This window comes from Corylus avellana, chromosome ca3 (assembly GCF_901000735.1).
Source record: "Corylus avellana chromosome ca3, CavTom2PMs-1.0".
NCBI lineage: Eukaryota > Viridiplantae > Streptophyta > Magnoliopsida > Fagales > Betulaceae > Corylus > Corylus avellana.
The window spans coordinates 29,231,648-29,255,006 of record NC_081543.1 but is presented as its reverse complement, the minus strand read 5'-3'; the positions used below and the strand labels follow the sequence as shown (position 1 = coordinate 29,255,006).

The 23,359-nt window shown below is 41.6% G+C and overlaps 1 protein-coding gene across 1 annotated transcript; it reads right to left on the bottom strand.

Annotated features, from left to right (window-relative positions):
• Positions 1-18,947: 18,947 nt before the first annotated feature.
• On the bottom strand, positions 18,948-22,981 carry LOC132176683 (geraniol 8-hydroxylase-like). The gene is made up of 3 exons (XM_059588956.1): positions 22,071-22,981; positions 19,734-20,344; positions 18,948-19,461 (listed from the first exon to the last, which is right to left on the bottom strand). The coding sequence occupies exons 1-2, from the start codon at positions 22,959-22,961 to the stop codon at positions 19,739-19,741; spliced, it is 1,497 nt and encodes a 498-aa protein (XP_059444939.1). The 5' UTR covers positions 22,962-22,981; the 3' UTR covers positions 18,948-19,461; positions 19,734-19,738.
• Between the last annotated feature and the right edge of the window lie 378 nt (positions 22,982-23,359).

The window sequence follows — 23,359 nt, the reverse complement described above, 5'->3', positions numbered from 1 at the left end:
GGGACATAGGTCGCATCAATGTCCCCGAAGGCAGATGGTAAACTTGATCGAACCTGAGCCAGAGGGAGGGTCCGAGAATGGAGATATTGATACACCCGAGTATGAAGAAGAGGAGTTGGCTGACGCTGATGAGGGAATCCCACTTTCCCGATCCTTAGTAATTCAACGTTTACTCTTGACACCGAGGCAAGATGATCAATCTCAAAGGCACAAGATTTTTCGTACTCGCTGCACAGTCAACCAAAGAGTATGTGATGTGATTATTGATAGTGGTAGCGGGGAGAACGTAGTGTCGAAGGAGATGGTTTCAAAGTTGGGTTTGAAAACTGAGAAGCACCCAACTCCATATAAGATCGGATGGATCAAGCGGGAAACCGAGACACTAGTAACCGAGAGATGTCGTTTCACATTTTCGATCGGTAAGCATTACTCGGATTCTATTTTGTGTGATGTTGTCGAGATGGATGCATGCCACTTAATCCTGGGAAGACCGTGGCAGTTTGACGTGAATGCCCAGGAGCAAGGAAGAGCCAATGTCTACACTATCTTTTGGGATGGTCGGAAGATAACATTTCGACCTTTACAGGAAGTCGAAAATTCTACTTATTCTAAGGGAAAGCCGATCCTCCTATCCACTGGATCAGAATTTATAGAAGAAGTTAAGAAGGCCCGAGACATCATAGCATTGGTGACCAAGGGAACCCCGGGCTCCGTCTCACAAGAAGTTCCTGAGATAATGCGACCGATGTTAGAAGAATTCCAAGACATCATGCCTGAAGAGATGCCCGAAGGACTGCCCCCATGAAAGATATCCAGCACTATATTGACTTAGTGCAGGGAGCAAGTCTCCCGAACTTGCCACATTATCGAATGAGCCCAAAGGAGAATGCTATTTTGCAAGAGCAGGTAGAGGGGTTAATTCGGAAGGGACACTTGCGAGAGAGTATGAGTCCATGCGCAGTACCGGCCCTACTTGTACCGAAGAAAGATGGGAGTTGGCGAATGTGCATGGATAGCCGGGCAATCAACAAGATCACGGTCAAGTATCGGTTTCCTATTCCCCGAATAGGTGACATGTTTGATATGCTATCTGGGGCTAAGATTTTTTCGAAGATTGACTTGAGGAGTGGATATCACCAAATCCGTATACGACCGGGAGATGAATGGAAAACTGCGTTCAAGACTAAAGAGGGGCTTTATGAGTGGATGGTGATGCCTTTCGGCTTTTCGAATGCACCAAGCACTTTCATGCGACTCATGAATCAGGTACTGAAACCTTTTATCGGAAAATTTGTCGTTGTCTATTTCGATGATATTCTTATCTATAGTCGCAACCCGGTGGATCACATGGATCACGTGAGGAAAGTGTTGGAGGTTCTCCGTGAAAATAAGTTGTTCATCAACTTAAAGAAGTGTAGTTTCATGATGGATCAGTTACTCTTCCTCGGATTTGTAGTCGGTGCCGATGGAATCCGAGTGGATGAAGAGAAGGTGAGAGCAATCCGAGAATGGCCCACACCCAAGTCAGTGGGAGAAGTAAGAAGTTTCCATGGGTTAGCAACTTTCTATAGAAGGTTCGTTCGGAATGTCAGCAGTATTGTAGCACCGATCACCGAGTGTATGAAGAAAGGAAAATTCAATTGGGGTGAAGAAGCTGAGCGAAGTTTCTCAATCATCAAAGAAAAGCTATGCACAGCACCTGTACTTGCCTTACCTGACTTTGACAAGTTGTTTGAAGTTGAATGTGATGCATCAATCGTCGGGATAGGAGCTGTGTTATCTCAAGAAGGGAAGCCCGTAGAATTTTTTAGTGAGAAGCTCGGAGAAGCAAGACAGAAGTGGTCAACATATGAGTTGGAGCTTTATGCTGTCTTGAGAGCCCTCAAGGTGTGGGAGCACTACTTGATCCAACAAGAGTTTATCCTCTATTCCGACCATCAAGCATTAAAGTTCATCAATAGTCAAAAGAATATGGATCGGATGCATGCTCGGTGGGTTTCTTACATCCAACGGTTCACTTTTTCTCTCAAGCATAAGTCGGGAAAATTGAATTGTGTAGCTGACGCTTTAAGCTGCCGAGCTACCCTGTTGATCACCATGAAAGCTGAAGTGACTGGATTCGAGTGCCTAAAGGAGTTAAATGAGGAAGATGAAGATTTTGGTGAAACCTGGAAGCATTGCAAGGCGGGGCAACCAATTTCTGTGATACATATTCAAGAGGGGTATTTATTTCGTGGGAATCGGCTGTGCATCCCGAGGAGTTCCTTACGGGAACAGATAATCCGAGAATTACATGCTGGAGGTTTGGGTGGTCATTTGGGAAGAGACAAGACTATTGCTCTAGTTGAGGAGCGGTATTACTGGTCGCAACTAAAGAAAGAAGTAAGTAATTTTGTCTGACGATGCCAGACTTGTCAGGTCGCCAAGGGGCAAACCCAAAATGCGGGATTATACATGCCTCTACCAATACCAGAAGCACCGTGGGAAGATGTATCCATGGATTTTGTATTGGGTCTCCCGAGAACCCAACGAGGAGTAGATTCTATAATGGTAATTGTGGATAGATTTTCCAAAATGGCTCACTTTGTTGCTTGCAAGAAAACATCTGATGCTGTTCAAGTGGCCAATCTATTCTTCCGAGAGGTGGTTCGATTGCATGGAGTCCCAAAGTCTATCACTTCTGACCGAGACACCAAGTTCTTGTCTCACTTTTGGCGAACATTATGGAAGCGGTTCGACACAGCATTGAACTTTAGTAGCACAAGCCATCCCCAGACGGACGGGCAGACAGAAGTTGTTAATCGAACTCTAGGTAATTTACTTCGATGTATTGCAGGTGACAAACCAAAGCAGTGGGACCTGGCTTTAGCTCAGGCTGAGTTTGCCTACAATAACATGGTGAATCGATCTACTGGGAAGGCACCATTTGAAGTCGTCTATGGAAGAACTCTGAGACTTGCAGTAGATCTTGCAACTTTACCTAAGCTACCCGGTGCAAGTGTGGCCGCGGAGCATTTAGCAGAACGGGTGAAAGCTACCCAAGAGGGAGTTCGTCAGCATCTGGAAGAATCCTATGCTAAGTACAAGACGGCAGCAGACAAGGGTCGGCGATCGAAGATTTTTCAAGAAGGAGATCTTGTGATGGTGTATCTACGCAAGGGGCGACTGCCAACTGGTACTTCTGGAAAGCTGAGGAATAAGAAGTATGGTCCATGCAAGGTACTAAAAAAGATTAACGACAATGCATATGTCATCGATCTTCCAGAAGAAATGGCGATATCCTCAACATTCAACGTGGCAGACATTTTTGAATATTTTCCACTAGAGGAGTCAGAACTTAACTCGAGGACGAGTTCTTTTCAAGAAGGGGAGACTGATGTAGGACATGTGTGTCCCCACCCCCAAGAATAAATAGTTTACTTTTAATCCTTTCCCTACTAGGAGTATATTTACTTTTCCTATTAGAATTATGTTTACTTTCCCTACTAGGATTATGTTTACTTTCCTACTAAGATTAGATTTACTTTCTCTACTAGAAGTAGGTTTACTTTTTCTCCAAGGATTTCTCTTCTATAAATAGGCTTGCCTATTATGTAAAACTCAATCAATTGAATTATTATAAAATCAGAGAATTCTCTCTCAAATACTCTGCGGAGTTTTATCCTTCTTTTAGCCTGCGGGCTTGTTTTATCTTTTTGGGTAGAAGACGAAGACGCTTCTCCTTGCAGAATCAAAGACGCTGCTCTTTGATTAGTTACCTTAGTCTTTCGCTACGTTTATCGAGACCTGTATGTCATGAGTTAGTCTCAGACTTTATGGTCTCGGCTAAGTGGGTCTCGGATTTCATAGTCTCGGATGTGTAGGTCTCGGATTTCATAGTCTTTGATGTGTAGGTCTCGGATCCTGACGATTGGGCCTGAATATTGGGCCCGAAGACTGTCATATATACATGTAATGGCTGATCCATGACCCAATAGTTACCCCCAATTTCGATGTTTGTAGAACTAAGGAAATTTCATGTTTTGACGGAATGGGTCTAGCTCCCAAGACCTGCTACTTCAGGAAAATTCACGAGACAACCAATAATATTCCGAGGCCTGTCTCGGATGACTAAGGCGGGAAAATTTGAACTTCAAATTTTGAAGCGGTCATATTTTGAATTTTGAATTTTAAATTTCAAATTTCAAAATTTTAAATGGTGTCGGTTCGAATTCCGAGGCTCTGTCAAGTAATAAATTCTGACGCTCGAGTACATTGCTTGTGTCATATGAAGAGGCGTGCTCCTCCTAGTGCATTAAATGCGCATGTTACCGAGGGGAGCTCCTTTAAGTAGACTGTTGTCCCCTCTTCCACTCATTCATCTTCCATTTTTTCGCAACAAAATTTAGGCCTTGCTTCTTCGCTCTCCGAGAGCCAACTTCTCATTCTCTCGCTTTTCCCCCCTCATTTTCTGAATATCACCATGTCTGGTGATGAAGGATCACGCTCCGATGGCCTCGGTGGCAATACTTACCCAGCCTGCTAGCGGTCGGAATTAACCAAAGCCGACGAAGCTAGAATCCGAGAGGAATGTTTCATCCCCAAATCAGTGAAGCTTCGGTTTGATGACGAACATGTTGGTGCCATTGTGCGTGCTGACGCACACGAGGTGTGTCTCTACGAAACCATGTTTCGTTCTGGTTTTCGACTGCCTTTCCCACGGGTAGTGCGAGAGTTGCTAAGTCTTATTAACCTGGCTCCGCATCAGATTGTGCCCAACGGATGGAGGGTCATATATGCCTGTATATTGTTCTGGCCAATGGCCCTTGGTCCAAGGCAGTATCTCACCACACGGGAGTTTTTATGGATATACCGGCTTCAAAGGAACCCAAAATGTGAAGGCCTGAACAACTTTCAGTCTCGGCGGGGAAAGTTCATTAACATGGATGGCAAGTATTCCTGCAACCACGGGCGGAAGGCTAAGTACTTTTTCGCCACGAGCCAGTGGGAGTTCTACCCCACTGAAGTTGCTGAGGGTCCGATGGTGCCGCGGGAGACTAGTGTCCCTTCTAAAAATGCTGCTAAGGAACCGATCTTGAATGACGACGAGTAGAAGCGCTTGAACAGTATCATAGCTTGGGCTCAGAAACATGAAAGCTTGATGTACTACACCGTGTTGATTAGGACATTTTCTGAGGGAAAGGGCATCGACACCCTTGAGGGAAGTGCTGGTGGAAAAAAGAAGAGACTCGCCTCCATGGTCGTCCGAGACCCAAGTCTCGCCTCCTCGGGTCCTCCAATAGCAAATACCCAAGGGCTACCCCTCGAAAATCTAGGCTTGACAAGGGAAAAGAAAAAATGGTCATGCTGCCGAAACAAAAGAATATTCCTCTCTAGACTGGTGGAGCTTTGAAAATATGTGGGGGCCCAGTTCAACCTGCAGCCCCGCAGTTCCGAACTACTAGACCCCTGAAAATGGACGCCCAAACCAAGAAGCTCAGCACTCCTCCTCGAGTAGCCAAAGTTCTGAAATTGGTTGACGAGCCTGAGGACGTCGAGGCTCCTCAACCTAAAAAGAGGAAACTGAAGAAGGTGGCCGAAACAAAAGCGCAGGACCAGTTTGCCAGCTTTCTAGCTGCCAGGAGAAAAACGGGTCCAAAGCCTGTGGTAAGATCTGCGGCGGAGGTTGAGTCCTTCCTTGCAAATGAGTCCATCTCGACTCGGCCACTGAATGCTACTCCTCTAGGCTCAGCGGGAGCTGCTGCAGAGAATGCGATCCCTGCAGAGAATGCTACTCCTCAACCTCTGGGCTCGAATATCCAGCACATTTTGGACAAGATAGAGTTGGAAGGGAATTTCGAAGGCTCTATAGGGATGGTACAAGAAAGAGTTGAGGGGCATACTGTGGCTGCAGTTGAAGGCACATGACTCAAGCCGCTATCACCCATTGCCGAGGATGAGCATATGGCTCAGGTTCCGGAACCTATCGAGGTTCATTAGCTGACATATTTAAATGCCGAGAAGGCCTTTGCTCCTGAGAGGGCCTCCGATGCCGAGAGTGTATCGGCTACCGAGACTTCTTCTTCTTCCGAGGTAATCATAAGGCCTCAAGGGGTGAATTGGACTGTTGGCGGACCCCTTTCTAGATTCAATGGTGACCTGAAGGGCAACCCTTTTCACGCTCTGGTGGATTTGATTCCCCATGAGGGCCTAAGTATGGAACGTGATACATCCGCTCAGGGCATGACTGAGTAAATGATTTTCTTCCAACTCTTTGTAAGTTTTCTAACTTTCCCTTCTGTCTCTTTTTTCTTTTTTTATTTATCGCATCCTAACCAAATTTTTGCTACAGAGCATCATGAAGTCTTTGGTACTATACAGCTACTTTTGGAAGATGGTACAGGGCTCGGCCACTGAGACAAGTCGTCTTCAAGACAAGGTCGCTGAGCTGGAGTCCCAGAATGCGAAGTTGTTGAAGGTCGTGGTAGCGCAAGATGAGGAACTGTTACGCTCGGGTCAGCAACAGTCTAAATTGCTGGCCGAGACTTCTGAGGCCGCCGTGGCTGGGACCAAAGCTGAATCCAGAATTGCTGAGTTGCTGATTGAGATTGAGAGCCTCCGAGGCGAGGTGAACCGTCTACATGAGGACAACTCTATAATTAAAGAAGACCTGACCCAACTATAAGAGACTCACGCAGGGGTCTCGGATCAACTGAAAGCAGCTCAAGATGAGGTCTCGGATCTAAAGGCCTGGCTAGCGAAGGCGAACGAAGCCAAAGTGGTAGCCGAGGAGAAGCTCAAATTCTTCAAAGGCAAGTATGCCCAAGTGAGGGCCCAGCTAAAGGAGGCTAGAACCCGAGCCGTCAACTATCTGCGCTAGCTGAGTTTTGCCTCATGGGTTCGAAATTCTGCCTGGGTTGATGGGCTTATTCTGGGTTTCGAGACCTTCCGGACATGGGCAAAGGATTCGAGGCGTCGGTTAGACCTTGACAAGGTAAACATCGAGGACATCCCTTGCTAAGATGCGGCTATGACGCAATTGGTCAACCTGGGTCCAAAACAAATGCCTGACGCAGCTAGCATAAAGGAATTCTTCTACGAGCCCTTCTTGGATCAGCCTCACCAAAATGCCGAGACCATTCCTGATAACGCCCTATCTGCCAAGGGCAATACTGCTGAATCTTCATCTGCCGAGGCCACTAATGTCGTTCCTACTTTTTCCTCCAAAGAATGATGATGTAGAACCTATTAAGGATTCCTTATGTATATCTCAAGTTTCTGCTTAATGTATTGAGTTTTTTGCATTTATACGAGTTTTCGAATAATCTTTTGATGCAAAACTTTAAGGTAGTCAAAAAAACTTATAATTATACTTCTCCTAGTTAAGTCTCGGGGTATTTTATTTAACCTTAGTTATGCCTCTCCGAGTTGGATCTCGGGGAGTTTCATTAGGTTTTTTGGTTTAACCTCGGACTTACCCATAGTTATGCTTCTCCGAGTTAGGTCTCGGGGAGTTCTATTAGGTTTCTTAACTCCGGGTTATGTTGGGTTAAGAGAGCTTCTTTTGGTCGCATCTTTTCGGGGCTCGGAAGAGCCTTTTCAGCTGTATTTTTCGAGACTTATAAAATCATTTGTACTTATGGACTTTGTATGTTGTTTAACTCCGAGATACTTTTATTCATTGGAAAAAAAATAATGAAATGACAAATAAATCACATATTGCAGCATTTAGACATAGTACTTTTTAAGATGCTCAGCGTTCCAAGGCCTCGGAAGAGCCTTACCTTTGGAGTCTTCCAAGTGGTATGCTCCTGCCCTTTTGCACTCAGTCACTCTGTAAGGTCCTTCCCATTTAGGAGCCAGCTTTTCCTCAGCTGGGTCTTTGGTTGCCAAAGTGGCTTTTCGTAGGACCATATCTCCAACCTTGAAGCTCCGAGGCTTGACCTTCCTATTGAAATACCGAGTCACTTTTGCCTGATATGCTGCCATAGTCACTTGGGCTTGATCCCGTTTATCTTGTAGCAAGTCCAGGTGTAGCTGTAAACCCTCGTTATTAGTCTCGGGGTGGAAGGTCTCTACATGACAACTGCCCGAGCCTACCTCGGCTGGAATGACTGCCTCAGTCCCAAATCTCAAGGCATATGGTGTCTCCTCAATTGGAATTCTTTTGGTTGTTCGGTATGCCCACAAAACTTCTGGAAGCTCTTCAGCCCAATCTCCTTTACAATCATTTAATTTTTTCTTCAAGATTTTGAAAATAGTTTTGTTGGTGGCTTCCACCTGCCCATTAGCCTGGGGATGCCCTGGAGATGAATAGTAGTTCCTTATTCGGAGCTTGGCACACCAGTCTCGGAAGGAGTCGCAGTCGAACTGCTTACCGTTGTTCGTGACGAATGCATAGGGAATGCCATATCGGCATATGACGTTTTTTGATAAAAATCGCTCTACTGCCTTGGCTGTGATATTCACTAATGCTTCCACTTCTGCCCATTTGGTGAAATAATCCACAGCGACAATTGCAAACCTTACACCTCCCCTGCTCCGAGGCAATGGTCCCACTATATCTACTCTCTATTGGGAGAAGGGCCAAGGCGATGAGGTTGCACTCAGGTCTTCAGGAGGTTGATGAGTGATATTTACGAATCGCTGGCACTTGTCACAATTTCTGACTAGTTCTGCTGAGTCTTGACTCATGTTGGGCCAGTAAAAACCCGCTCGGACTGCTTTATGTGCCAGTATTTTGGCTCCATAATGGCTTCCACAAATCCCTTCATGGATTTCTCTAAGGATATAATTTCCCTCTTCCTTTTAAACACATTTTAAAAGCGGTAACATGAAACCCCTCTTGTAAAGGATTCCATTTACCATTGTAAACCTTTTGGCTCTTACCTTCAACCGGGTAGCCAGCTTTTTTTTTCTAAGGGAAGTACTCCTCTTTTCAGGTATTCCACGATTTCCAGTTGCCAATCAGGTATGATCTCGGTTGTCGAGACCGACACTATCTCGGTAACGGATGACTGTGAAAGAATTTGGATAGGAGTCTCGGCTTCAATCTCTCAATTAGTTGTTGAGGCTATTCGGGGCCAATCGGTCTGCCCTATCATTTTCTGGCCTCGAAATTTTCATAATGCTGAACTTACTGAATAGACTCTGCATTTCCTGCACTTTAGATAAATACAGCTTCATCTTGTCTCCCTTGGCTTCAAATTCACCTCGAATGTGCCCTACGACGACCTGGGAGTCACTTTGTATTTCCACAAATTTGGCTTCCATTTCACGAGCTAAACCGAGTCCTACCAGGACTGCCTCGTACTTGGCCTCGTTATTTGTGGTTTTGAACTTCAACTTCAAAGAGCTATACAATTCTTCCCCATTAGGAGTAATCATCACTATTCCAACTCCACCATGCTTCTTCATAGATGATTCGTTTATGGAAATTACCCAGGTCTCATCACCTAGCCAACTAATGACGTCTGGCAGATTAGTGAATTCTGGCAGAAAATTAGCAAGTGCTTGGCCTTTGAGAGAACTTCGAGGGAGAAACTCAATATCGAACTCTCCTAGCTCAATTGCCCAATTGGCTAATCTTCCAGACAGATCTAGCTTTGTCAATACTTTCTTCAAAGGGTACTCTGTTGATACTCTGATGGTATGAGCTTAAAAGTAAGGTCGGAGTTTTTTGGATGCTATAATCAAGGCAAAAGCCAGCTTCTCCATTTGGGGGTATCTTTCCTCCGCACCTCTTAAAGCTCTGCTAATGAAATACATGGGCTTCTGAATTTCTTCTTCTTCTCGAATCAACGCGGCGCTGACAGCTGTTGGAGACACGGCTAAGTACAGATACAGTACTTCTCTGAGCATTATCTGACTTAACAGGGGCGAACTCATCAAATACTTCTTCAGTTGCCCGAAGGCTTCTTCACATTCATCAGTCCATTCAAAAGCCTTTCGCAGGACTTTAAAAAATGGAAGACATTTATCGGTTGACCGTGAAATGAACCGATTTAGTGCCGCTATCATTCCCGTCAATTGTTGGAGCTGTTTCAAATTTCTTGGAGACTGCATATCTAAGACTGCTTGTATCTTCTCAGGGTTAGCTTCTATTCCTCGGATTGACACCATGTAACCGAGAAATTTTCTTGACGAGACTCCAAATGCACACTTTGAGGGATTCAGCTTCATCCCAAATTTCTTCAAGGTTGCAAATGTTTCTTGCAAGTCAAGTGTATGACTTTGTGGCAACACACTCTTGACCAACATGTCATCAACGTATACTTCCATATTACGTCCGATTTGGTCTCGGAACATCTTATTAACCAGCCTCGGGTATGTTGCCCCTGCATTCTTCAAACCAAAGGGCATGACTTTATAACAGTACAGGCCTCGGTCAGTTATGAAAGCAGTCTTCTCATGATCTTCTGGATGCATGTATATCTGGTTGTAACCAGAGAAAGCATCCATGAAGCTGAGTAAGCCATACCCAGCTGTTGAATCTACCAACGCATCTATGCGGGGTAATGAAAAGCTATCTTTTGGACAAGCCTTGTTGAGGTCGGAAAAATTCACTCACATCCTCCACTTCCCGATGGATTTTTTGACCAATACTACATTGGCTAACCAATCGGGATAATACACTTTTTCAATGAAACGGGCCTTGAGAAGCTTCTCCACTTCTTCAGCTATAGCCATATTCCGCTCAGGAGCGAACTTTCTTCTCTTTTGCTTCACCGGCTTCACACTCGGATCCACATTCAGCTGATGGTGGATGTCTTCAGGAGCAATTCCTGGCATATCCTCATGGGTCCATACGAAAACTTCTAAGTTTCCTCGCAGGAAGGTGACGAGACCGTCTCGGATTCTAGGACTGAGCTGTGTCCCAATCTTCAAAATCTTGCCTTCACCAACTACCACATCTTCCAGAGGTTCAGCTGGCTCTCCCTGCGGCTCATTCGTACTATTACCACCTACTGTACCAATTACAATAGGAATCGGATCCGAGACCTTCTTGAGAGACGTATTGTAACATATTCTCGCCTGAGTCTGATCCCCCTTCACTTCTCCGACCTCTTCTTCTGTCGGGAACTTCATCGTCAAATGGTACGTCGAAGTTATGGACTTCAACTTATTCAAAGCAGGTCTACCGATAATGGCATTGTAGGCACCTGGTCGATCAATAACCAGGAAATCTACCATGACAGTCTTCTGTTTAGGTGTTGTCCCTGCCGTTACAGGGAGTGAAATAAGGCCAATCGGCTGGACTTGCTCTCCTGCAAATCCAACCAGGGGAGAGCTAAATGGTTTGATCCTGTCGCGATCAATACCCATTTGCTTAAAGACCGGCCAATATAGAACATCAGTCGAACTCCCATTGTCTACCAAAATTCGATGGATCATATGGTTGGCCACCGTCACTGTTACAACTAGCGAGTCATCATGTGGCTGCATTACCCCCCTAGCATCTTCTTTAGAGAAAGGTAGAACCACTGAATCCTTTTTTGTAACCTTGGATGGTTTCTGTACAGTAAAGACTTCCTCTTCCTGTGTTTTCCTAGCGTAGGCTTTTCTGGACGAGTTAGACTGTCCTCCACCATCTATTCCTCCAGCAATAGTGTGGATTTCACCTACCACTCCTTGATCCCGGGAGGGTCTCGAATCCTCTCTTGGACCATCATCCCGATCACGTCTTGGCTCTCGTCCCCCTCCATCTCGGTTTGCATCCACCTTGTGGGGCTATTTGTGAACCACGTCTCGATTCCTTTCTCCTACTAGGAATCTTACTAGCCTTCCATTTCTAATGAAAGTTTCAATTTCCTGTAGCGGGGTTATGCAGTCTTCCGTCAAATGCCCGTGATCGTTATGGTACTCACAGAATTTCGTCCGATCTCGCTTCCTTGGATCACCTCGCAACTTACTCGGCCATCTGAACGCTAGGTCCCTTCTAGTCTCCATGAACACTTCGTTGACCCTGGTATTCAAAGGTGTGAACCTTCGATCTTCACGTCACCGAGGTTCTATCTTCGAGAATGATGGTACAACCTTCTTTACTACTTTCTTCTGGAATTTCTCTTCCTTCAGGGTAGACGTTGCAGGTAGCTCCTTTTTGGCGTCCTCCTTTTCTCGATCTTCTTCCTCTTGACCTTTCGTGAGAGCCTTAATCATTTCTTCCTGATTGATATACTCCTCTGTCTTGGCGATAAATTCGCACAGAGTTATCTTTGTCGAACTCTTTGACACTTCGGCCATTAGAGGCCCATTCGGCCTGACTCCATGCCATAATGCGGATAGTACCGTTTGATCACCCGGGTTTTCTACCAACAGTTTTTCTTTATTGAACCTATGCATGAAATCCTTCAGGCTCTCTTCCTTCCCCTGACGAAGTGATAGTAAACAAGCCGAGTGCTTCTTCCTCTTCCGGGTTGCCAGGAATTGGCTTAAAAAGAGACATCTGAGTTCTTTGAAATTGTCTACTGACTTGGCAGGCAATCTGGCGAACCAATCCTGAGCAGCTCCTTCTAAAGTGAGGGCAAAGATTCAGCGTGCTATTTCATTGGAAAACCTATGAAGGGAAAAATGAGCACGGACGCTTTCCATATGTTCAGAAGTGTCGTCACTACCGTCGAACTCCATGACGCGAGGCATTTTAAAGTTGTCAGGTAAAGGGAAACCTGACACTCGATCAGTGAAAGGCAGGTCGGTGTTGTCCATATGCCCGGCAGCAGGGGTTTTTTCATCTTTTGCAGCCAACTTGCGAGTTAGCTCTTCGTACTTCTTCTTAAGATCTTCCATATCAGCACTCATCTGGCCTTCATTCCGCCCATGAGGTTGCTCCCGTCAAGGCCTAGTATGTTGAGACCTCTCTGGGTTCTCCTGCTCATGACGTTCCTCATTCTGGACAGTAGTATGATGGCTAGCTTGAACTGAGCTTGCTTCTTCCTCGCGATGCGAATCGGCCATACGCTTCCCATTGTGAATTTCTGCACGTATTTCCCTCTCACGCCGTTCTTCATGCCTTTTTGCTTGCCTTTCCTCTCGCTGTTGGTCCTTCTGGCTATTGCGGCCCTCAGCGACTGTGAGTCTTACAGCCAGGTCTTCATTCTGCTTTTTCAGAGCCTTCATAGATTCAGACATCTGCTTCATGAATTCGGCTAGATTGGGTGGTGGCGGTGTTTTGGAGGCTGCTGCCGTAGAACGAGTAGTCACCATTCTAGATTAGTGGATATATATGAACTATGAAAATCGAGTTTCCACAGACGGTGCCAAACTATTAAAGCATAGTTTTCCTGATGACGACATGGCACGCCTGCCGAGCTTCAAGTTGACCAATACATGGATGTTGACTGCACAGCAAAGAAGAAAGAAGGATCAAAGAGACCGGGGGTGAGCCGGCAGAGACACTCCGATGCCTAAGTCAGAATGGGAAAGAGAAAAAATATTAACCACAAAGCTTAGATAGCAAGAATTGCGATTACCTTTGCATCAATCATATGACTTGTATTTATAGGCAAAGATAGAGTTCGATTTCCAACATATCAAGGAATCTTATCCCTTAATATCAGCTGCACAAATATTTAAATGTAGGATCATATTGTTAGCTGTTTCGTGATCTTAGTGGCCTAAAATCAGTGGATAAGCATTTAAGCTTTTGGGTCAAGCTAAGTTAGAGCGTCCGAATGGGATCCGGTCGTCTTTATGATCTTAGATGTTAACGGGCGTATCTTGATTGATATAAATTATCTGGATTGTAAATGGATATGGTATCCTTTGAATAAACAAAATCACTTATTCATCAACGGCATTATCTTTCAGGATATCTGAGTTATTCCCTTTGTTGAGACCTGTATGTCCTGAGTTAGTCTCGGACTTTATGGTCTCGGCTAAGTGGGTCTTGGATTTCATAGTCTTAGATGTGTAGATCTCGGATCCTGACGATTGGGCCTGAATATTGGGTCCGAAGACTGTCGTATATATATGTAATGGCTGATCCATGACCCAACAGTTATCCCCCAATTTCGATGTTTGTAGAACTAAGGAAATGCTTTGAGAATAGAAAATATTTTCATACAAGTCATGACAGATCACTGCAATTATGGAGAATGACAGATCACTGTAATTATGGAGAAGAGGAATCTTCCATCATCGCATTCAGTGTTTGGCCTCACTCATTAAGAATTTTTTTTTTTTTTTTTTAACCTATTATCTCTTCATTCATATAATAATAAAATTGGACAAAATGCTATAATTTGAAATTTTCATAACTCAAATATTATCTATAATATACGCAATAACCCCTCGAGCTATTATAAGACAATATCTATGAAAAGTCACCGTCCCAAACAATTTCAGATCTACAACAAATTTTAACGAATCACGTCTCTATCCACTGTCAGGTCCTTGATTCCCTTTTTTTTTTTTTTTTTTTGGTAAAGTCTACTTAATTCCTTCAAACTACCAGCCCAGTGACAATCTACCCGGCCCCAAACTATCAATTATGACAATTTACCCCCCAAACTACCAAAACAATAACAATGTACCCCACAATGCTAGCAAAATGATGAAATTACCCCTATAAAATTTTCAATAAAACAAAAATACCCTTAAAAATTTGAAAAAAAAAAAATTAAATTTTAGTAATTTTATTTTTGTTTTAGTAAGGGTAATTTCGTCATTTTTTAAAAATTGGGGGTATATTGTCATTGTTTTGATACTTTGGGGGGTAAATTGTCGCAATTGATAGTTTGAGGGTAGATTGTTATTGGGGTGGTAGTTTGAGGGAGTTAAGTGGACTTTACCCTTTTTTTTTTTTTTTTTAATCTCCATTACTAGTGCTTTATTAATTGCAATCCCTTTCGTTGCCTTTACTATAGTGACAATTTTTCTTTATGTTTGATAACTCCTCCGTCATCAGTTTATGGTTTGCTCTCAGAAAATGAACCATAAGAAAACAACAGACCGACTGGAAACCAATTCTGTTATTCTTAAGATTTATAAAAGCAAAATGTAAGAAAATAAATAAAACTTCTCCCCATAGATCGCTACTAAAAGCAAATGTAGTGCAAATATATTCTTTTTTAAAAACAACGAAAATACAATAACAAAACCCAACACACTCTTATGTGTTCCACGCGCTACTACTGGCCAGCCACACGCCACTAGAAAGCACCCCAAGGACCATTGACACACGTACCCTAGTCAATCTATGGTGGAGGTAGGAAAAAGGAGGGCCAACGGAGAAGGAGAAAGGGGGTGGAAAGGAGGGACTCATAACTCCCTCTCTCCACTCTGCTATGCTCTCTCTGCGTTGCTCTCTTTCTAAGGTTTGACAGACGTGTATCTTTTTGAATGTGTTTGATTTCATAGTGAGAGGAATGTTAGAATATTACTATTTAAATTAATTTTTTTATTTGCAAAGAACAAAATAAAATAGAATAAAATATATTAATTACACATAACGTCAAAACTTACATGGTTGTAAGCTTGGGCAAATCTACCGTGTGCCGCGTACCGACTGTGTGCTGACTGTGGGCCGACCGTAATCGACTATACAACGGACGGTAGGTGGAATGAATTTTTATATTCCGACATTGTTGATTCGGTAGGCAGTAGGGGTTTTGGTGAAGTCGGTTTTCGACCGACACCGACACCGACACCGACATCGACATTATCGAGTAACAGAGGCATCGTGATGAGAGGGAGTGAGCGGAGATGAGAGTTGGAGTGAGAGAGAGGCAGGGATGAGAATGAGAGACGAAGAGATCCGTAGATGGGAAAGAGAGGCAGCTAGGGTTAGGGAAATGGGGAAATTGGAAACTATATATATATATATATATTGCATACTTGCATAGTTTCACTAACCTTAGCCACGAGCCTCTCATCTCTGGATCTCTTTCTCTCCACTCTCATCTTCGCCTCTCTCTCACTCTCACTCATGACTCCACCTTTCTTCGTTATGATTACCTTTTTGGTTCACTGATTGTGTTTTTTTTATCCGATTTTGATTTTATTTTATTGCTGTTTGGTTGCCGAGAAAGTGGAGGAAAAGAGGCTTTTTCTTGCTAAGCATGTTTTAGGAGTAACTCTACAAATTCCTCTTGTGTCTCTTTTGAGTCCCTCAAAAAATGATGTGGCTATTAAATTCACAATTTGATCAAAATCCAATAATGATCGATCACAAGCCCAATGGTGAATTTAATAGCCACATCATTTTTGAAGGGACTCAAGAAGGTCATAAGAAAGACTTGTAGCATTACTTATGTTTTAGACAATGATTTGCTTCGAGTTTTTGTGCCTTTTTTGGTTCAAGTTGTGTTTTTAATCTGATTTTGAATTCTTTTTCTTGCTGTTTGGTTGCCGAGAAAGTGGAGGAAAAATGTTTTTCTTGCTGTTTGGGTTTGATTTTCCAATTGAGCCAATCACTGATTGTGGCCTAGCCCAAACCGACATTACCGACTGTTACTGTAACCGACTCGTCGGTACAAATCACAGTCGGAAAAAGTCGGTGAATTTACCAACTTTACTGACTTTGGTGCGAAAGTAATTTTTTTTCTATCGACATCGACTTTACCGACCGACGCCCAGCCCTACATGGTTGTATTAAATAAAATCTTTCTTTCAAGAATTTTTTAAAGGCTCCACACTCTCTCTTTCTGTGTTTTCCCTCCGCCTTTAAGCTTTAAGCGTCTCATATCACTACAAAAAAACAACAATCTTTCGACGTGGCAAATAGTGTCCATTTTTTGCCACGTCAGTAAATGTTGACGAGCCAAAAGTGGCGCGTCAACAAATTTTATATATATATATTTTTTATACAGATTTTTGACGTGCTAAAAGTAGCACGTCAGAAATTACTGACGTGCTACTTTTAGCACGCCAGAAATAAATATATTTTTATATTAGGTTTCTGACGTGTTATTTTTAGCACGTCAGAAAATTCTGACGTGTTAAATGTTGGCACGTCACTAAAAAAAAAATAGCGGAATTTTCAACTTTTTCCCTATTCTTTTTCTTTAATTTATTCTTTTATATATTCAACTTTCTCTGGCCTTTTCTTTTATTTCCCCAGACCCATGAGCTCTCTCTCTCCGGATACTCTCTCAATCTCCCTCTTCTCTCTGTACATGCAGTCGGTCAGCTCCCTCTAGAGGGAAGAAGAAAAGGAAAAAGAGAAGAGAAAAAGAAGAGAAGAAGAAGAAGAAGAAAAAAAAAAAAAAAGGGGAAGAGAAGATAAGAAGATTTTTTGGGTTTTTGAAGATTTGTTGGGTTTGACGTTCGGGTTTTTGATTTCTCGATCAGGTTGATTTTTTGAAGATTTTTTGGGTTTGAGATTTTGAAAATGGAGGAAAGAAGAGAGAGTGAAAAAATGGAGAAAAAAAGAGAGAGGGAGAGCTAGCTGGAGAGAGTGATCATAAAATGGAGAAAAGAAGAAATCAGGGATCAGAGAGCTGGCCGGAAGAACGTCGGTGGAGAAAAGAATTAAAAAATATATATATTATTTTAATTGCAAAATAATTTAAATTAATAAATTTTTTAATTGAAAAAACAAATTCCAGAAAAAAAATTTTTTAAAAAAGAAAATTTATTATTTTTTTAATAAATTTTAAATTACTAACGTGTCAATTTTGACACGTCAGGAAATTTTCTGACGTGTCAAATTTTGACACGTCAGAAAATTCAGAAAAAATTTACTGACGTGTCAAAAAGTGACACGTCAGAAAATAATTTTCTAACGTCCCAATTTTGACATGTCAAAAAATTCTGACGTGTTAAATCTAACACGGTAGGAAATTCTGACGTGTTAAATCTAACACGTCAGAAATTTTTCGTTTCTGACACCCACAATCTTAACGCCTGAAATACGTCAAAATTACCCCGTTTGGAGGATTTGCTGACGTGTCAGACCACCTGACACGTCAAAAAACTTGTGTCAATAAAAAATCGTTTTTTTGTAGTGTATGTTTGCCCACCGAGGAGGAGGGAGGAGCTCAGCCTCCTATCAATTTATCCTTTTCCTCTTTTCTCTCCTCATTTCTTTATTTGTTTTCTTCTTGTTTTGTTTGCAACTTAGAGCTTGGATTTGTTGCGTTTTCACAACCTTTCAATTGACGCATTGTTCGCCGTTCTCCACTAGCGCATGTGCACTCATGTGCGACCCAAGCGTGTTGTGTTGCACACACCGCCATCCCCATGACACCGGTTTTGGTCACGCATCAGTTCTACAGCTTCCTATTTATTTTTTCTCTAAGTCTCTATGGTTAGTACCCTCATTTTATCAATGGAGAATCCCATATATATAAGAGTGGCAGGTGTGGGCACCCGCTCCTACTACACATTTTTACATTAAAAAAAAAAAGTCTTAAGTATTTTTTAAGCCCAAACCCCCTTCAGACTCTAGCGTCTACAAAAATTAAGCACAACCATTTCAACCCGTTAAAAAATAAGAGATCGATGTCCTCAACTATGGGCTGGTCTTGAACTAATTCAAGTAACATAGCCCAAAAACTAAGATAAACCAGAGGATGACACGATTCAGTGCTTTTTTTTTTTTAATCTACCACCACCGTATCTATATAGCTATTACCACCAAGCACACCAAAATGGTTAGAACTTAGAATTTTAAAAACTCAAAGTTCTATTTCATATAAAACGACGGTTAAAAGGTTGTTGGTAATGGATCAACCCAACTTCTAGTTCAATCCTAACCAAGTAACTTACTAACCATCCCTAGTTATATAGAATAATAAATATAACTATTATTTATTTATAAATACTTGAAAGGTGAATCAATTAAAGTATGGGAAGATAGATGGATTTTAACTCCCATGCACGTCCTATGACATACAATCATCGGTAAGGATCCTGGACAACGAAGCATGAGTCAGAGGGAGCTTCTAGATGATAATTTTTTAATGGTCAATTTGAAGTCATCATCAAAATCACAAGCTATATATATTTGCTATTGGACGAAATTAAAGTTCAATACACCAAACAAATTATCTTCTTTTTTTATTAAAACTCTTACAATCACAGAACATAACGTTTTGAAAGATCCTAGCCGAAGCTAAAGATCAAAGTCGTAACTAAAAGATTACACATCAAAGACGCCAAACATCCGCAAACCTATAATTAATCTTCAGTTGGAATAACAGATCTGCGCTAGGCAGACACAAACTAATGCATAGGTAGCTCTTATTCCTCGACCCTGGGATCAAAAGGACGCCATGCCGACACACATCCTCCTGAACCTGAAAGCCAGGATATCGTTCACATCCACAACCCCAGGGGTCTGGACCAAAATAACAAGCGAGGAGATCAAGAAAGAGGACATGGCCTTATTACAAGCAGCAAGAAAAACAAGAAAAATACAGGGAAAATCAAAGCAATACAACTAAAAATTAAAAATAGGAGCACACTAGGCGGATGACAGCAGCCGGAAGAAAAGCCGATCGCGTGCTTGCCGGATGAGCGGCACCCACAAAGTGTGCCCACCTAGCAAGAAAAAATAAACAAGCAAATAAAGAATAACAATAGGGAAAAGAAAGCGAAATCCAAAAACAAAAACAGATCTAAGAAGAGAGGGGGGAAGGAAAATGGGGAAGGGAGGGGGGAACAGATCAAGAAAAGAGAGGGGGAAAGAGAGGAGGGGGGGAGGGGGAGAATCTCCCCCTCAGCTGTGTGGCCAAAATTACTTTTTGACTTAAAACATATTTCTCAAAAAAACAAATTATCTTCTTAAGCTACAACAAAATAAAATTTTTAACCTATTTTAAATTGGAATAGGGACAGCTCTCAGAGGATGAGCACGCTCTAAAGTTAAGCCAAACTTATCATCCATGTTCATATCCTCAAGTTTAACACCATCTTCAAGCTTCCAATCAAATGTGTGGATAAGAGAACCCGACATCAAGTACAACATTCGCATTGCCAGCGGCAAACCTGGACATATTCTCCTTCCACCACCGAAGGGTATAAGCTCAAAGTGCTGGCCTTTGACATCAATTTCTGACCCCAAGAACCTCTTCGGCATAAATGAATTTGCATTCTCCCATAAGCTCGGGTCTCGGCCTATAGCCCATGCATTCACTAGCACTTGTGCACCCTCTGGAATAATATAACCGTTGATTTCTACATCTGCTTTAGCTTTCCTAGGCAATAACAAAGGACCTACGGGGTGCAGCCGAAATGTTTCTTTGACTATTGCTTGCAAGTAAGGTAACCGAGAAATATCTGATTCCTCGACTTGGTTGCCTTTGCCAATTACTTGCTCCAGCTCTAATTTGGCTTGTGCCATTGCCTCTGGGTTGCGGAGTACCTCTGACATCACCCATTCCAATGCTGCTGAAGTTGTACCAGTTCCCGCAACAAATAAATCCTAAATAGTAACATCCAGAAGTTATTTATTTATTTATGTTTTTTTTTTGAAATATGATGTTAAAAATTACCTAAGTTATAGTGAAACCTGCATCAGAAAGAGGAGAAGCCAAAATTTTGTTACTGTGCACAATAATAATGAATAATATAGAATTAAAAAAAAAAAGTTTAAGAGAGAGAAAAGACACAGATTTAACGTTGTTCGGCAATGTGCCAACGTCCACAGAAAGGCGGCTGTATTTTGCTATTAATGATTTCGGTATATATATATATATATATATAAGAAAAATCATAAACCCTAATTGGACGAACGTATTTTAAAAATTTCTAAAATACCCACCACTAGTTCCAACACAAATGATGTATATATAATTAAGTGTGGTACGTGATCCCATGTCAAAAAAAAAAAGGAAAAAATAATGAATTGCAGTTCATGTCCAATATGTAAACAATAAATGCTACATACTCTTAAGTGCTTATTTTCTGACGTGATAATAAAAATTATCATTAAATGTTATATATACTTTTTCATTTGTTATTTCATATAATTATAATTTTCATTGACGTGAAGAATGAACACTTAAGAGTAGAAAATAATAAAATAATCAAAATTTTACATGAGAAAACAGCCAAAGAAAATTTGATTCTCGAATGCGAGACAAATAAGCTGTGGGCAATGTGGCCAAGTGACTGATTTGGGGACATCCATTTGCTCTCGGCCCTCAAGATTTTTTGTTTTGTTGAAGGAAGCTGTTGAGGGGATTTTGTACTCACTGACAGAATTGAGATTTGACAGATCTTGTGTCAAATCTTCCAGATTTGACAGAATTGAAGAATGAAAGTTGAGAGAATGTAAAAATGTTTTCAAAATGATCGCAAATGACGTCAGAAAATTACACGCTGCGAACTAGAAATGCATAATTCATATATACAAGGATGATCCAGTAGAAATGCATAATTCAATTACACACTGCGAACTGAGAGTTTTTTTTTTTTTTTTCATCAACCTATTTTTCTATCTCAAAAACAATTATCTATTGTAATAAATCAGAAATTCTGTTTGCACTCAATCAGGTACGATAGATCATTTTACAGTCATAACTTTGTTTTTTTACATATATCGGTACGCATGAAAGCTAATAATTTAAAATTTTCATGTCTGAAAAGCCAATCTTAACCATAAAATAATTTCTCTTCAATGATAGCCCATAGAGTAATGATACGAATTACGCCGGCGTGCATCTACAGTGATGCACGCCAGGCATAATTTTTTTTTTTTTTTTTTTTTAAAAAAAAATAATAATGAAAAAAAATTTTGGCGTTGTCTTTAGCATCACCCTAACCCATAACATGATATCCATCAAAATCAAAGTAAATGTTAAATTACAAGTTATTCTAAAGGGATAAGCTGATAGGAAGAGATAAATTTAATTACTTAATTAGTACTTTCACACTCCCCATCACGAATAAACTTAAACTCTCTTTTAATAGTGGGGCCAACACGTGAAATATTTAATTTAAATGAGGGTAAATTGACGAAGTCACGGTTTGATCTTATGACCTTTAGCTCTGATACCATGTTAAATTATCAGTTATCCTAAAAATTTAAGCTAATAAGAAGAGATAAATTTAATCACTTAATCAGTACTTAAACAGTAAATAGATGACTAATTAATAATGAAATAAATCAAAGAATTAAGGGGAGAACAGAGAGTAAAAAAACTAACCAAGATCAAATGCTCCATTGAGGTCTTGTCCATCCGCTCATTGTTTTCTTCAGTGATGTTGAGAAGGGTATCTAACATATCATTATTCGTTATAAAACCAGACACTTTTCTCAACTGCAACCGTTCGTCAATCATGTGGGCAAAGAGGTCTATCATCTTTCCAGAGTTAACTGTCGAGCGCTGCCTTATCCCTTGGGGGTCAATCTTCTGAAGCACAGGAAAAAAATCTGCCAAGTTGGGTTTCCCTAATTCTTTCATGATATTCGACACGACCTCTTTGAACTTTCTTGCCGTGTCAGAATTCGGGTCGGCCAAATCCACCGAAAGAATGGTGTTTGATACCAGATTAAGCGAAGTCTTGAAAGCCGCTTCGCCAATATCTACTGCCTCACCGGTTAGGCTGCTTTGATGAGTTTCAGCGAGGAGCTCTTGCACTTTCTTGCGCCGGAGATCTTGGTTGGCGTCAAGTGCTGTGTTGGAGAATAGTTGGCCGTTGCATATTTTGCGAAGGTTTCTCCACTGGCTTGAAATGGGTATACATGGCAAGCCGAAGTCGCCGTGTTGGTGGGCTCGGAGCGCATCCGTGACGGTTCGATTCGACAAGTTTCGGTCGTGTGTTTGGAGGACTTGTTTGGCCATGTCTGCTGAAGAGATTACAATTGTTGTTAGTTTGCCTAGTTTTAGGCTCATGATTGAGCCATGAGACTTGGCAAGTTTGGATAAGGAAATATGGGGTTTATCACCGAGCTCTAAGAGGTTTCCTATCACAGGAAATGGTTTTGGACCGGGTGGAAGCTTTCTGTGATTTGCTTTGCCTGTAGGAATCATATGGAAGGTTTTGATTAAAATCCAGATGAGGCAAAGGCCAATTACAAAGCTCAAGAAATCCATCTCAAGTATATATTCTCACAGGGAAAGAATAATGCAAAGGCAAAAGAAGATCTTCTTCCTTTTATAGATAGGAAGCAAAACTTGGTAGGAAGAGGTGCGTGACGATGACATCTATTTTGTTTATTTCTATTATTAAATCCATGCTTTATAATTAGTGGATGACAGTATGACACCTCACTTTTACCCTGTGCTATCTCACTCTGGTAATGTTATTGTGCCAATCAACCATGGTTAAAAAAAATAAAAAACATAAAAATTTCAAGGACTATTGACTCTCACATAATCACATTAACCGTGTGATATAATAGTAAAATAAAAGTTTTATTTGCAGCATTACTCTTCACAATATTACAAGAACTAGCACATAATTTTTGTTATGCACGAAATTGTTCATTATA

What these genes read in the sequence shown, in the direction of transcription:
- LOC132176683 (XM_059588956.1), bottom strand. Translation starts at nt 22,961, where the DNA reads ATGGATTTCTTGAGCTTTGTAATTGGCCTTTGCCTCATCTGGATTTTA. An exon ending in CAATGGAGCATTTGATCTTG is followed by an intron (nt 20,345 to 22,070) that starts GTTAGTTTTTTT and finishes GTTACTATTTAG; the next exon opens with GATTTATTTGTTGCGGGAAC.